General features: G+C 40.9%; 1 protein-coding gene across 1 annotated transcript in view; it reads right to left on the bottom strand.

The window, feature by feature from the left end:
* Positions 1–13,255, bottom strand: part of TMEM120B (transmembrane protein 120B) — a 195,811-nt gene that overhangs the window by 18,643 nt on the left and 163,913 nt on the right. Inside the window, exons 10-11 of the mRNA XM_053701749.1 lie at positions 9,930–9,994; positions 2,300–2,368 (exon numbers count right to left, since the gene is read on the bottom strand). Of these exons, the coding sequence (XP_053557724.1) occupies positions 2,300–2,368; positions 9,930–9,994 (134 nt within the window). The remainder of the gene's footprint in view (positions 1–2,299; positions 2,369–9,929; positions 9,995–13,255) is intronic.

The following is a 13,255-nucleotide window of genomic DNA, read 5'->3' as shown; positions in this document are numbered from 1 at the left end:
AGAAAAATACAATTTTAGAAAAAACGGTTACAGTTGCCTTTTAAATAATAAAAAGCGCACACTTTTTTTACTAAATCTCAAAAAATATACCCAATCATTATTAAATTTTTCACCATATGAATCCTAATGCTTTGAAATGAGTTGAACAGTGAATTTCAAGTCAATTAACCCCTTAATGGCCAAACCGGAGCAAACTAAAGATGGCAACCGTTAGCAAAACTACAGCACCATGCCACAGCAATCTGCTGGTGGCCCTACCTTCCTTGGGGATTAGTTTTGATCGAAAATCAGCCTCTCTGAATCCTCAAGTATCTTTGGACCCTCCATGTGAAGCTGCATGAAGCTGTCTGCAATATCAACTGCGCAACTGAGGCGGCGAATTTAGGGCCCCCCTCCCTCTCCACTCTGGGAGTTGTGGGGCCTTCACAAGCATAAATAGGTGTCTAAATATATTGCCATGTGGGAATAAACCCCATAAAAACGTTCCAAATGTAATAAAAACTTGTAAAAAGATTCCGATTTTTGTTATAAAACAATCGATTGCCCCTTAACAGTGTCCACCAGTGTTTTGAGCCCTTTTAATGTAAGCCTTCCTTCTATACTAAGTCTCAGAATATGGCTTAGCCTTCCCCACATGGGGATTCTTGTCAGTCTTCTAGCATTACTAAGTCTTGACTAGAAAAAAGATGACTGAACATACCTTATAGCAGTTAAGCCTGCAAACTGATCCCCCCAACTGAAGTTTTCTGGTACTCATCAGTCCTGTGTGGGAACAGCAATGGATTTTAGTTACAACATGCTAAAATCGTTTTCCTCTCAGCAGAAATCTTCATCACTTTCTGCCACAGAGTAAATAGTACAAACCGGCACTATTTTAAAATAACAAACTTTTGATTGAAGAAATAAAAACTACAAATCTAACACCACATTCACTTTACCCTCCCGTGGAGATGCTACTTGTTAGAGCGGCATGGAGAATGTCTGGGGGGGCGGAGCCTGAGGGGGAGCTATATGGACAGCTCTGCTGTGTGCTCTCTTTGCCACTTCCTGTAGGGAATGAGAATATCCCACAAGTAAGGATGAATCCGTGGACTGGATACACCTTGTAAGAGAAATTATTCTAGTAGAAGCTATAGCGGTTTCAAAAGTGTATTTAAGTATGCTCCGTGCAGAGAGTAATCTGCTTGTATCACCTGGTAATGACTCAATTTGTTAATTACTGACATGATACAAGTCCTACTGGTTCTCTGAGCAGCTGCAGTATTTAAAATGTTGGTGCATACAGAATACATAGCTATGTGTCACAAGCACATGCAGAGATAGATGTTAACACTAAAAAAAGTGATAGCTTTTATTAGAAGCCTTTTTGTCAATACATGTATATTGCAATTATGTTTCGATTTAAATATGCAATTTATTTGCATTTAAATTTTGACCGTAATGTCCCTTTAAAGGGACATAAATCCCTTTTTTTCATGATTTAGAAAGAGGATGCGATTTTAAACAACTTTCCAATTTACTTTTATTATCCAATTTGATTAATGCTCTTGATATCCTTTGTTAAAGATCATATCTAAATAGGCTCAGCAACTTCTGGTTGGTGGCTGCACATAAATGCCTCATATCATTGTCTCACCCATGTGCAGTTCTATTTCTTTGACAAGGATATCTGAAGAATTAAGCCAAATTAAATTATAGAAGTAAATTGGAATGTTGTTTAAAAAAGTTATTTTCTATTTGAATCATGAAAGAAAAATGTTGGGTTTCTTGGCCCTTTAAGATGATAGAAGTAGTAATATTTAAGTATCTACATAAAGATGTGCTGTACAGTGTTACAGCTGCACACAGGACACACCTTATTTTACAATGGCACTTGTTTCAGTTGCTATTTAATGTGTTTGGCTTACACAGGTGTGCCATAAATCCTGCAGAAACTGCAGCCGCTCCTCTGTTTTTATGCAGACACCGCCACTGATAAAGCCGTCAAGTGATTCACTCAATACTGTAACAGTCTGATTAATCACTCATACCTACAAATCACTATTATATCAGTTGGTTTGTGTGCCTATTGCAAGTCACCAAGTGATTCACTCAATACTGTAACAGTCTGATTAATCACTCATACCTACAAATCACTATTATATCAGTTGGTTTGTGTGCCTATTGCAAGTCACCAAGTGATTCACTCAATACTGTAACAGTCTGATTAATCACTCATACCTGCATATCACTATTATATCAGTTGGTTTGTGTGCCTATTGCAAGTCACCAAGTGAAGAGGCAATAACGTGTAACTCACCTGCCATTCCTTGCAGGATTCATGTCTGGACAGCCCAAAAAGTGTAATTGAGTTATACAACTGCCAAAACTGAAGAAAATATAAAGGTAATTATGAGTATGCAAATGACAGCATTGGTACAATATTAACTACATGTGAGTGTTGGGTTTTAGCTTAAATAGAAGCTTCTTTCTAAACCCTTACACATTGTCCTCCTGTTTAGCCCCAGAGCACGTTCCTTAGTTTGGGATCTTATATACAGATGAAGACAACTTGATAAAGAACAAGGGGTATAAAATGTACTCTCTCTTGGATTGTTTATTACATGAATAAACCTGGTGCTCTCCCTTAGCATTAAATAAAGACTTTACAGATCACAAACAAAAGGCAGGGAGCAATACAGCATAACATAAAGAACATGATGGCTGTTAACGCGCCCTTGGTCACCCTATTTCTAATCTGTTATAAAGGCTGCACCACCATCACATTAGTCTCGCTCTTTATTTACAAAAACAGTAAAAACAGAATTTATGTTTACCTGATAAATTACTTTCTCCAACGGTGTGTCCGGTCCACGGCGTCATCCTTACTTGTGGGATATTCTCTTCCCCAACAGGAAATGGCAAAGAGCCCAGCAAAGCTGGTCACATGATCCCTCCTAGGCTCCGCCTACCCCAGTCATTCGACCGACGTTAAGGAGGAATATTTGCATAGGAGAAACCATATGGTACCGTGGTGACTGTAGTTAAAGAAAATAAATTATCAGACCTGATTAAAAAAACCAGGGCGGGCCGTGGACCGGACACACCGTTGGAGAAAGTAATTTATCAGGTAAACATAAATTCTGTTTTCTCCAACATAGGTGTGTCCGGTCCACGGCGTCATCCTTACTTGTGGGAACCAATACCAAAGCTTTAGGACACGGATGAAGGGAGGGAGCAAATCAGGTCACCTAAATGGAAGGCACCACGGTTTGCAAAACCTTTCTCCCAAAAATAGCCTCAGAAGAAGCAAAAGTATCAAACTTGTAAAATTTGGTAAAAGTGTGCAGTGAAGACCAAGTCGCTGCCCTACATATCTGATCAACAGAAGCCTCGTTCTTGAAGGCCCATGTGGAAGCCACAGCCCTAGTGGAATGAGCTGTGATTCTTTCGGGAGGCTGCCGTCCGGCAGTCTCGTAAGCCAATCTGATGATGCTTTTAATCCAAAAAGAGAGAGAGGTAGAAGTTGCTTTTTGACCTCTCCTTTTACCGGAATAAACAACAAACAAGGAAGATGTTTGTCTAAAATCCTTTGTAGCTTCTAAATAGAATTTTAGAGCGTGAACAACATCCAAATTGTGCAACAAACGTTCCTTCTTTGAAACTGGTTTCGGACACAGAGAAGGTACGATAATCTCCTGGTTAATGTTTTTGTTAGAAACAACTTTTGGAAGAAAACCAGGTTTAGTACGTAAAACCACCTTATCTGCATGGAACACCAGATAAGGAGGAGAACACTGCAGAGCAGATAATTCTGAAACTCTTCTAGCAGAAGAAATTGCAACTAAAAACAAAACTTTCCAAGATAATAACTTAATATCAACGGAATGTAAGGGTTCAAACGGAACCCCCTGAAGAACTGAAAGAACTAAATTGAGACTCCAAGGAGGAGTCAAAGGTTTGTAAACAGGCTTAATTCTAACCAGAGCCTGAACAAAGGCTTGAACATCTGGCACAGCTGCCAGCTTTTTGTGAAGTAACACAGACAAGGCAGAAATCTGTCCCTTCAGGGAACTTGCAGATAATCCTTTTTCCAATCCTTCTTGAAGGAAGGATAGAATCTTAGGAATCTTAACCTTGTCCCAAGGGAATCCTTTAGATTCACACCAACAGATATATTTTTTCCAAATTTTGTGGTAAATCTTTCTAGTTACAGGCTTTCTGGCCTGAACAAGAGTATCGATAACAGAATCTGAGAACCCTCGCTTCGATAAGATCAAGCGTTCAATCTCCAAGCAGTCAGCTGGAGTGAAACCAGGTTCGGATGTTCGAACGGACCCTGAACAAGAAGGTCTCGTCTCAAAGGTAGCTTCCAAGGTGGAGCCGATGACATATTCACCAGATCTGCATACCAAGTCCTGCGTGGCCACGCAGGAGCTATCAAGATCACCGACGCCCTCTCCTGATTGATCCTGGCTACCAGCCTGGGGATGAGAGGAAACGGCGGGAACACATAAGCTAGTTTGAAGGTCCAAGGTGCTACTAGTGCATCCACTAGAGCCGCCTTGGGATCCCTGGATCTGGACCCGTAGCAAGGAACTTTGAAGTTCTGACGAGAGGCCATCAGATCCATGTCTGGAATGCCCCACAGCTGAGTGACTTGGGCAAAGATTTCCGGATGGAGTTCCCACTCCCCCGGATGCAATGTCTGACGACTCAGAAAATCCGCTTCCCAATTTTCCACTCCTGGGATGTGGATAGCGGACAGGTGGCAGGAGTGAGACTCCGCCCATAGAATGATTTTGGTCACTTCTTCCATCGCTAGGGAACTCCTTGTTCCCCCCTGATGGTTGATGTACGCAACAGTTGTCATGTTGTCTGATTGAAACCGTATGAACTTGGCCCTCGCTAGCTGAGGCCAAGCCTTGAGAGCATTGAATATCGCTCTCAGTTCCAGAATATTTATCGGTAGAAGAGATTCTTCCCGAGACCAAAGACCCTGAGCTTTCAGGGATCCCCAGACCGCGCCCCAGCCCATCAGACTGGCGTCGGTCGTGACAATGACCCTCTCTGGTCTGCGGAATGTCATCCCTTGTGACAGGTTGTCCAGGGACAGCCACCAACGGAGTGAGTCTCTGGTCCTCTGATTTACTTGTATCTTCGGAGACAAGTCTGTATAATCCCCATTCCACTGACTGAGCATGCACAGTTGTAATGGTCTTAGATGAATGCGCGCAAAAGGAACTATGTCCATTGCCGCTACCATCAACCCGATCACTTCCATGCACTGAGCTATGGAAGGAAGAGGAACGGAATGAAGTATCCGACAAGAGTCTAGAAGCTTTGTTTTTCTGGCCTCTGTCAGAAATATCCTCATTTCTAAGGAGTCTATTATTGTTCCCAAGAAGGGAACCCTTGTTGACGGAGATAGAGAACTCTTTTCCACGTTCACTTTCCATCTGTGAGATCTGAGAAAGGCCAGGACTATGTCCGTGTGAGCCTTTGCTTGAGGAAGGGACGACGCTTGAATCAGAATGTCGTCCAAATAAGGTACTACAGCAATGCCCCTTGGTCTTAGCACAGCTAGAAGGGACCCTAGTACCTTTGTGAAAATCCTTGGAGCAGTGGCTAATCCGAAAGGAAGCGCCACGAACTGGTAATGCTTGTCCAGGAATGCGAACCTTAGGAACCGATGATGTTCCTTGTGGATAGGAATATGTAGATACGCATCCTTTAAATCCACCGTGGTCATGAATTGACCTTCCTGGATGGAAGGAAGAATAGTTCGAATGGTTTCCATCTTGAACGATGGAACCTTGAGAAACTTGTTTAAGATCTTGAGATCTAAGATTGGTCTGAACGTTCCCTCTTTTTTGGGAACTATGAACGGATTGGAGTAGAACCCCATCCCTTGTTCTCTTAATGGAACAGGATGAATCACTCCCATTTTTAACAGGTCTTCTACACAATGTAAGAATGCCTGTCTTTTTATGTGGTCTGAAGACAACTGAGACCTGTGGAACCTCCCCCTTGGGGGAAGCCCCTTGAATTCCAGAAGATAACCTTGGGAGACTATTTCTAGCGCCCAAGGATCCAGAACATCTCTTGCCCAAGCCTGAGCGAAGAGAGAGAGTCTGCCCCCCACCAGATCCGGTCCCGGATCGGGGGCCAACATTTCATGCTGTCTTGGTAGCAGTGGCAGGTTTCTTGGCCTGCTTTCCCTTGTTCCAGCCTTGCATTGGTCTCCAAGCTGGCTTGGCTTGAGAAGTATTACCCTCTTGCTTAGAGGACGTAGCACTTTGGGCTGGTCCGTTTCTACGAAAGGGACGAAAATTAGGTTTATTTTTTGCCTTGAAAGGCCGATCCTGAGGAAGGGCGTGGCCCTTACCCCCAGTGATATCAGAGATAATCTCTTTCAAGTCAGGGCCAAACAGCGTTTTCCCCTTGAAAGGAATGTTAAGTAGCTTGTTCTTGGAAGACGCATCAGCCGACCAAGATTTCAACCAAAGCGCTCTGCGCGCCACAATAGCAAACCCAGAATTCTTAGCCGCTAACCTAGCCAATTGCAAAGTGGCGTCTAGGGTAAAAGAATTAGCCAATTTGAGAGCATTGATTCTGTCCATAATCTCCTCATAAGGAGGAGAATCACTATCGACCGCCTTTATCAGCTCATCGAACCAGAAACATGCGGCTGTAGCGACAGGGACAACGCATGAAATTGGTTGTAGAAGGTAACCCTGCTGAACAAACATCTTTTTAAGCAAACCTTCTAATTTTTTATCCATAGGATCTTTGAAAGCACAACTATCCTCTATGGGTATAGTGGTGCGTTTGTTTAAAGTGGAAACCGCTCCCTCGACCTTGGGGACTGTCTGCCATAAGTCCTTTCTGGGGTCGACCATAGGAAACAATTTTTTAAATATGGGGGGAGGGACGAAAGGAATACCGGGCCTTTCCCATTCTTTATTAACAATGTCCGCCACCCGCTTGGGTATAGGAAAAGCTTCTGGGAGCCCCGGCACCTCTAGGAACTTGTCCATTTTACATAGTTTCTCTGGGATGACCAACTTGTCACAATCATCCAGAGTGGATAATACCTCCTTAAGCAGAATGCGGAGATGTTCCAACTTAAATTTAAATGTAATCACATCAGGTTCAGCATGTTGAGAAATGTTCCCTGAATCAGTAATTTCTCCCTCAGACAAAACCTCCCTGGCCCCATCAGACTGGGTTAGGGGCCCTTCAGAAACATTATTATCAGCGTCGTCATGCTCTTCAGTATCTAAAACAGAGCAGTCGCGCTTACGCTGATAAGTGTTCATTTTGGCTAAAATGTTTTTGACAGAATTATCCATTACAGCCGTTAATTGTTGCATAGTAAGGAGTATTGGCGCGCTAGATGTACTAGGGGCCTCCTGAGTGGGCAAGACTCGTGTAGACGAAGGAGGGAATGATGCAGTACCATGCTTACTCCCCTCACTTGAGGAATCATCTTGGGCATCATTGTCATTGTCACATAAATCACATTTATTTAAATGAATAGGAATTCTGGCTTCCCCACATTCAGAACACAGTCTATCTGGTAGTTCAGACATGTTAAACAGGCATAAACTTGATAACAAAGTACAAAAAACGTTTTAAAATAAAACCGTTACTGTCACTTTAAATTTTAAACTGAACACACTTTATTACTGCAATTGCGAAAAAACATGAAGGAATTGTTCAAAATTCACCAAATTTTCACCACAGTGTCTTAAAGCCTTAAAAGTATTGCACACCAAATTTGGAAGCTTTAACCCTTAAAATAACGGAACCGGAGCCGTTTTGAACTTTAACCCCTTTACAGTCCCTGGTATCTGCTTTGCTGAGACCCAACCAAGCCCAAAGGGGAATACGATACCAAATGACGCCTTCAGAAGTCTTTTCTAAGTATCAGAGCTCCTCTCACATGCGACTGCATGCCATGCCTCTCAAAAACAAGTGCGCAACACCGGCGCGAAAATGAGGCTCTGCCTATGCTTTGGGAAAGCCCCTAAAGAATAAGGTGTCTAAAACAGTGCCTGCCGATATTATTATATCAAAATACCCAAATAAAATGATTCCTCAAGGCTAAATATGTGTTAATAATGAATCGATTTAGCCCAGAAAAAGTCTACAGTCTTAATAAGCCCTTGTGAAGCCCTTATTTACGATCGTAATAAACATGGCTTACCGGATCCCATAGGGAAAATGACAGCTTCCAGCATTACATCGTCTTGTTAGAATGTGTCAGACCTCAAGCAGCAAGAGACTGCTCACTGTTCCCCCAACTGAAGTTAATTGCTCTCAACAGTCCTGTGTGGAACAGCCATGGATTTTAGTGACGGTTGCTAAAATCATTTTCCTCATACAAACAGAAATCTTCATCTCTTTTCTGTTTCTGAGTAAATAGTACATACCAGCACTATTTCAAAATAACAAACTCTTGATTGAATAATAAAAACTACAGTTAAACACTAAAAAACTCTAAGCCATCTCCGTGGAGATGTTGCCTGTACAACGGCAAAGAGAATGACTGGGGTAGGCGGAGCCTAGGAGGGATCATGTGACCAGCTTTGCTGGGCTCTTTGCCATTTCCTGTTGGGGAAGAGAATATCCCACAAGTAAGGATGACGCCGTGGACCGGACACACCTATGTTGGAGAAAAGGACTATTTTTTTAGTCACACATTCTATTTTCCTCTTTTTTCCCCTTTACTGTGATAGAGAAAAACAAAATGGAGACAATTACTAATTACCTTTCCACAGTTTACCCAATTACATAAAACAGTGTTAAGAAGTCTAAATATCCAGTGAAGCTCTAGTACAGCAGAGTTATAGTAATACCTCATATGCACTGTTTTAATATGGGTTCACTCTATGAACTTGTGATTTGTTTACCATATTATGTAAGAAGGGCTGATACAGTTCATTTTATCTCAATACAGATATACAGCAGGTTTATAGTGTTTGCAGGTTCCTAGTAATGTGTCAGGTGTGGCTGCTGTAACTATATTGTCATAACATGAGCTGTACTGATAACATGTTTATTACTGTACTTGACTAAATAAACAGAAGGTTTTAACTGGAACATCTCAGACTTTAACAACCGCCATACACAGGTTGTAATCAAAGGGAAATCATAGTTAAACTAAAAAGAGTGCATGTCAGTTTTTGAATATAAATATTTTTATAGTATATGTATATTTTAGTAAACAAAACGTTGCCAGTAAAAGCTGTTTCAGGGGCATACACACATATGCTGCACATGCACTGTGGGTCAGCATTCAAACAATACACAGTGCCTTGCATGACACAGACCAAGCAATAACAAAAGACTTGTTGGCCTATAGTCCTTTTCTGCCTTGAAAAAACTATTTCTATGTGACAATACAAGGTGTACCAGTGACTCTATAAGCAGACAGTGCTGCACAAGCAGCATATGAGAAGCTAACATTTTAGCATATGAGAAGCTAAGCATTTTTGTTAAAACAAGAAAATACAAAAATGATTCTCTTCAGGGTAAATACAATCAGTGTTTTACTATTTAACCCCTTTAATAATTGCAGCTATAATTAGGCAGTGTGAGTTTCCCTTAGCTCCAGTGCACAGGAAAAGCACAGCATAAAGGACCAGGTAGCATTGCCCTATATCCCAAAGAAAGAAATGAGGGGGGTTAATGTCCCTTTAGTGCCTCATTCCCTACAAATTGGGGACAACTAAATTAGGTTTCCACTGCACAGGCTTTCAGGTACCACACAATGTCTCCATCTTTACACCTCAAGAAGGGACATTCCAATATATAGATAGTTTATTTATTTTAATCATTTACATTTCAGGGGGTCAAAAGTGCACACATGTTTATTAGATACAAAACACAGGTCACTTATTGCTTAGTACATAAATAGTGAATGTCCAATCCCTCATACTTACATGGCCAAAGAATAGGAACGGTAGTAGAAACGTGAGGCCTCGCCACATCCAGGACTGAAACCCCTCTGAAAACAACAGAACAATGTAATATGTGCATCACACACACAACACCCACTGTAACCATAGTCTAAAACTATTCACTTATAAAGTAGCACTGGAATCATTCTCTAATACATCTGTAGAAAGATTGTAAAATGCACAAGCTTTTACTGTACAGAGCTTTTTCACCAAGATAATATGTAGGTGTGACAATCAAGCCTTCAAGGGCTTACAAATTAGCATATGAGCCTACCTAGGTTTAGCTTTCAACTTAGAATACCAAGAGTACAAAGCAAAATGAATGATAAAAGTAAACTGGAAAGTTGTTTAAAATGACATGCCCTATCTGAATCAGGAAAGTTTATTTTTTACTAGACTGTCCTTTAATGTACTATAAAAGTATGCTGTAAATTCTCATACTGCTGCCTTCCTCTGCCCACAAGTAGAGGATTCACATCTGCTGCTATGAAGTACAAATACCATTGTCAATAGTGACTTTTTTTTTTTTTTTTAGACCAAGAAACGTCTCTACTACGCCATCCTTCTATCACATTATAGTGCAACTTTACACATCTTTTAACTGTTTTAGTATATCTAATGTATGGGGTGTAGTCGAGCTAAATGGAAGTGCAACATTTATTTATGTAAATTCAATAATACTCCAACTGGGGTTGGTCAGAACTAAAACTGAGTTAATATCAAAACACGCCAAGCCCAAAGGACAAGATCTCATACAAATGCCTATAATCTGGAGTATTATCAGTCCAAACTTTCCAGCAACTGGGAGCTGGAGAAGTGTGCCAGCTCAAAGGGTTATGCACAACACCCCAGAAATCAATCACGAACAAGAAAGAGCGGCACCCACAGTCTCGTTAACAGGATTTATTCAGCTCATACAGCCAGACCACAAATCATACGTTTTCGAAAGCTAGTCCTTAGTCAAGTATGGGTACAACCGGAAATGATCATGCCTTAAAAACCTCTCTAAACCACACCCCTAATAAACCTGACATACCTATATTACTGCCACCTAGTGGGCTTACACATTTTATCTATTATTTATTTATAAAATATTTTACCAGGAAAGATACATTGAGATTTCTCTTGTTTTCAAGTATGTCCTGGGTACACAAAACATTGCATTGATACAATGGGTACAATAAAATAAAAAAAACAATAATAATACACAATATATGCACAAAAATTTAACATAGAACAGGTAGGAAATATATAATCAACAATGACAGGTGCATTCTGTTTTGAGATATGTAGAGAGGGATCTCTTAAAGGATATTAGGCATGGGGAAGGTTTGAAAGTGTGAGGGAGGCTCGTTCCATAATTGTGGTGCACTGCAGGAAAAGGAGGATCGAGCTGCTCTCTTTTTGTATTGAGCAAGCTAAATAATGTGCTGGGGTACTGGATCGGAGGTTATAGGATGGTGGGGAATAACCGTTGAGTGCATTCTGCTCAGGTAGGGTGGGAGCTTCCCTGATAAGCTTTAAACACAAGGCACGGGAAAGTAGTGATGTGCAGTTCATGAACGAATCGTTCATTTGAAACTGGTTCTTTTACTGAACTGTATGAATCAGTTCCCAGAGCTGAACTGATTCGTTTGTAACAGTTCAGTTCCACCAGGCAGCATGTAATATGATCCTAGAGTGAGGTCTCTGTTATAACCTCTGCTTCTGCTATGAGACCTCACTCTAGATCATATTAGCATGCTGTTGAATCAGTGTACTGCATCAGTGCACTGTGTACTGTTAACTCAGTGATTCATTAGCAATGTGTTATAAGCTCTGGTTTCTGCTATGGAATCACTGAGCTTAACAGTACACTGTAAACTGTGATTCAGTAACACTGATTTCAAACACGCACAGCAACTAACAAGCTCTGTGATACACACATTAATTATTGGTGGAATACATTGGAACAAATTACAATAATAAAAAAATAAAAATATATACCTTGAGTGTAAATGGGAAACTGCCCGATCCCCACCCCCCCCAGGTTTTTAAGTTCTAACTTAAATTGTAATGTCTAAGATTGTTGTAATTATTTGTGTTTAAAATTGATTAAACTTTATATATGATTTTCAGGGGAAAATTATTAGTAGATATGTGTTTTGAGGTGATTATATATATATATATATATATTATATATATATATATATATATATAAACTGACAACAGGGAGTATGTGGTCCACATTCATCGATTGTGACTGAACCTAGGGTTGTTGTGTGTTTATTATTTTATGTTAAAAAATGCGAGACAAGGGCATCAGGATCGGGGTTTGGTCTGAAGCAACAAGCAGCCAGAGAGCAGTACAGACACAGTGACTCAGGAACTCATTCTAAATGATTCAGAATCGCTGCGTCTGTACTGAATTCTGCGATTCTTCTTGCTCTGCCCCTCAAGCGCATCATGTGATCAGTAGGTGAACTGATGAATCGGTTCATGAACCGGATTCAGTTAATCGAACTGTCCGAAATGAACCGATTCATCAGGATGAACCGAACTTCACATCACTACAGGAAAGATGGAGGGTGCGTCTGGATTCCAGCGACAGTCAGTTTAGTTCTTTTAGCATGTCACAATGGTGGGTCCTGTAGTTACATTGTAGCACAAAGCGGCAGAATGAGTTATACAATGTATTAAGTTTATTAAGGTGAGTTTGCGGTGCAGGTGCATATACTACAGCCCCATAATCCACGATTGGCATCAGCATTTGCTGTACAATCTTTTCCTTTACAGTAGGGCTGAGCAGGATTTGTTTCTGTACAGGGCACCTATTTTTGGATAAGTTTAAGATGCCAGTTTTTCTATATGGAGGCCAAAAGATAGATTGGGGGTCTAACAACATACCCAAGTATTAAAAGACTGGACTGCGGTCAGTGTGCAATTTGATTTTGTTTTGATGCATAGATGTGAATTTTGCAGTTTGTGTAGTTTAGGTCCCGTTCCAAAGATCATTGTGACAGTTTTGTCAGTGTTAGGAAGAGTTTGTTTTTGAGATCCACTTTTCTACTCTGCTGAACTGGTCTTGGAGCACTGCTTCAAGCTGCGGCAGATCGGAATTGTTTGCATAGATTACCGTGTCATCTGCATACATGTGTACAGTTGAGGATTTGCAGACATTAGGCAGATCATTATAAATAATGTGAATAGTAGGGGACCGAGAATGGAACCTTGGGGAACACCACACGTGACTGGGAGAGGGAGGGAGTCACTGTCAGAAATGGAGACATATTGTGATCGATCCGATACATATGATCAAAAACCAGATG

This window comes from Bombina bombina, chromosome 2 (assembly GCF_027579735.1).
Source record: "Bombina bombina isolate aBomBom1 chromosome 2, aBomBom1.pri, whole genome shotgun sequence".
NCBI classification, from domain to species: domain Eukaryota; kingdom Metazoa; phylum Chordata; class Amphibia; order Anura; family Bombinatoridae; genus Bombina; species Bombina bombina.
This window is presented reverse-complemented; position numbering and strand designations above follow the sequence as displayed.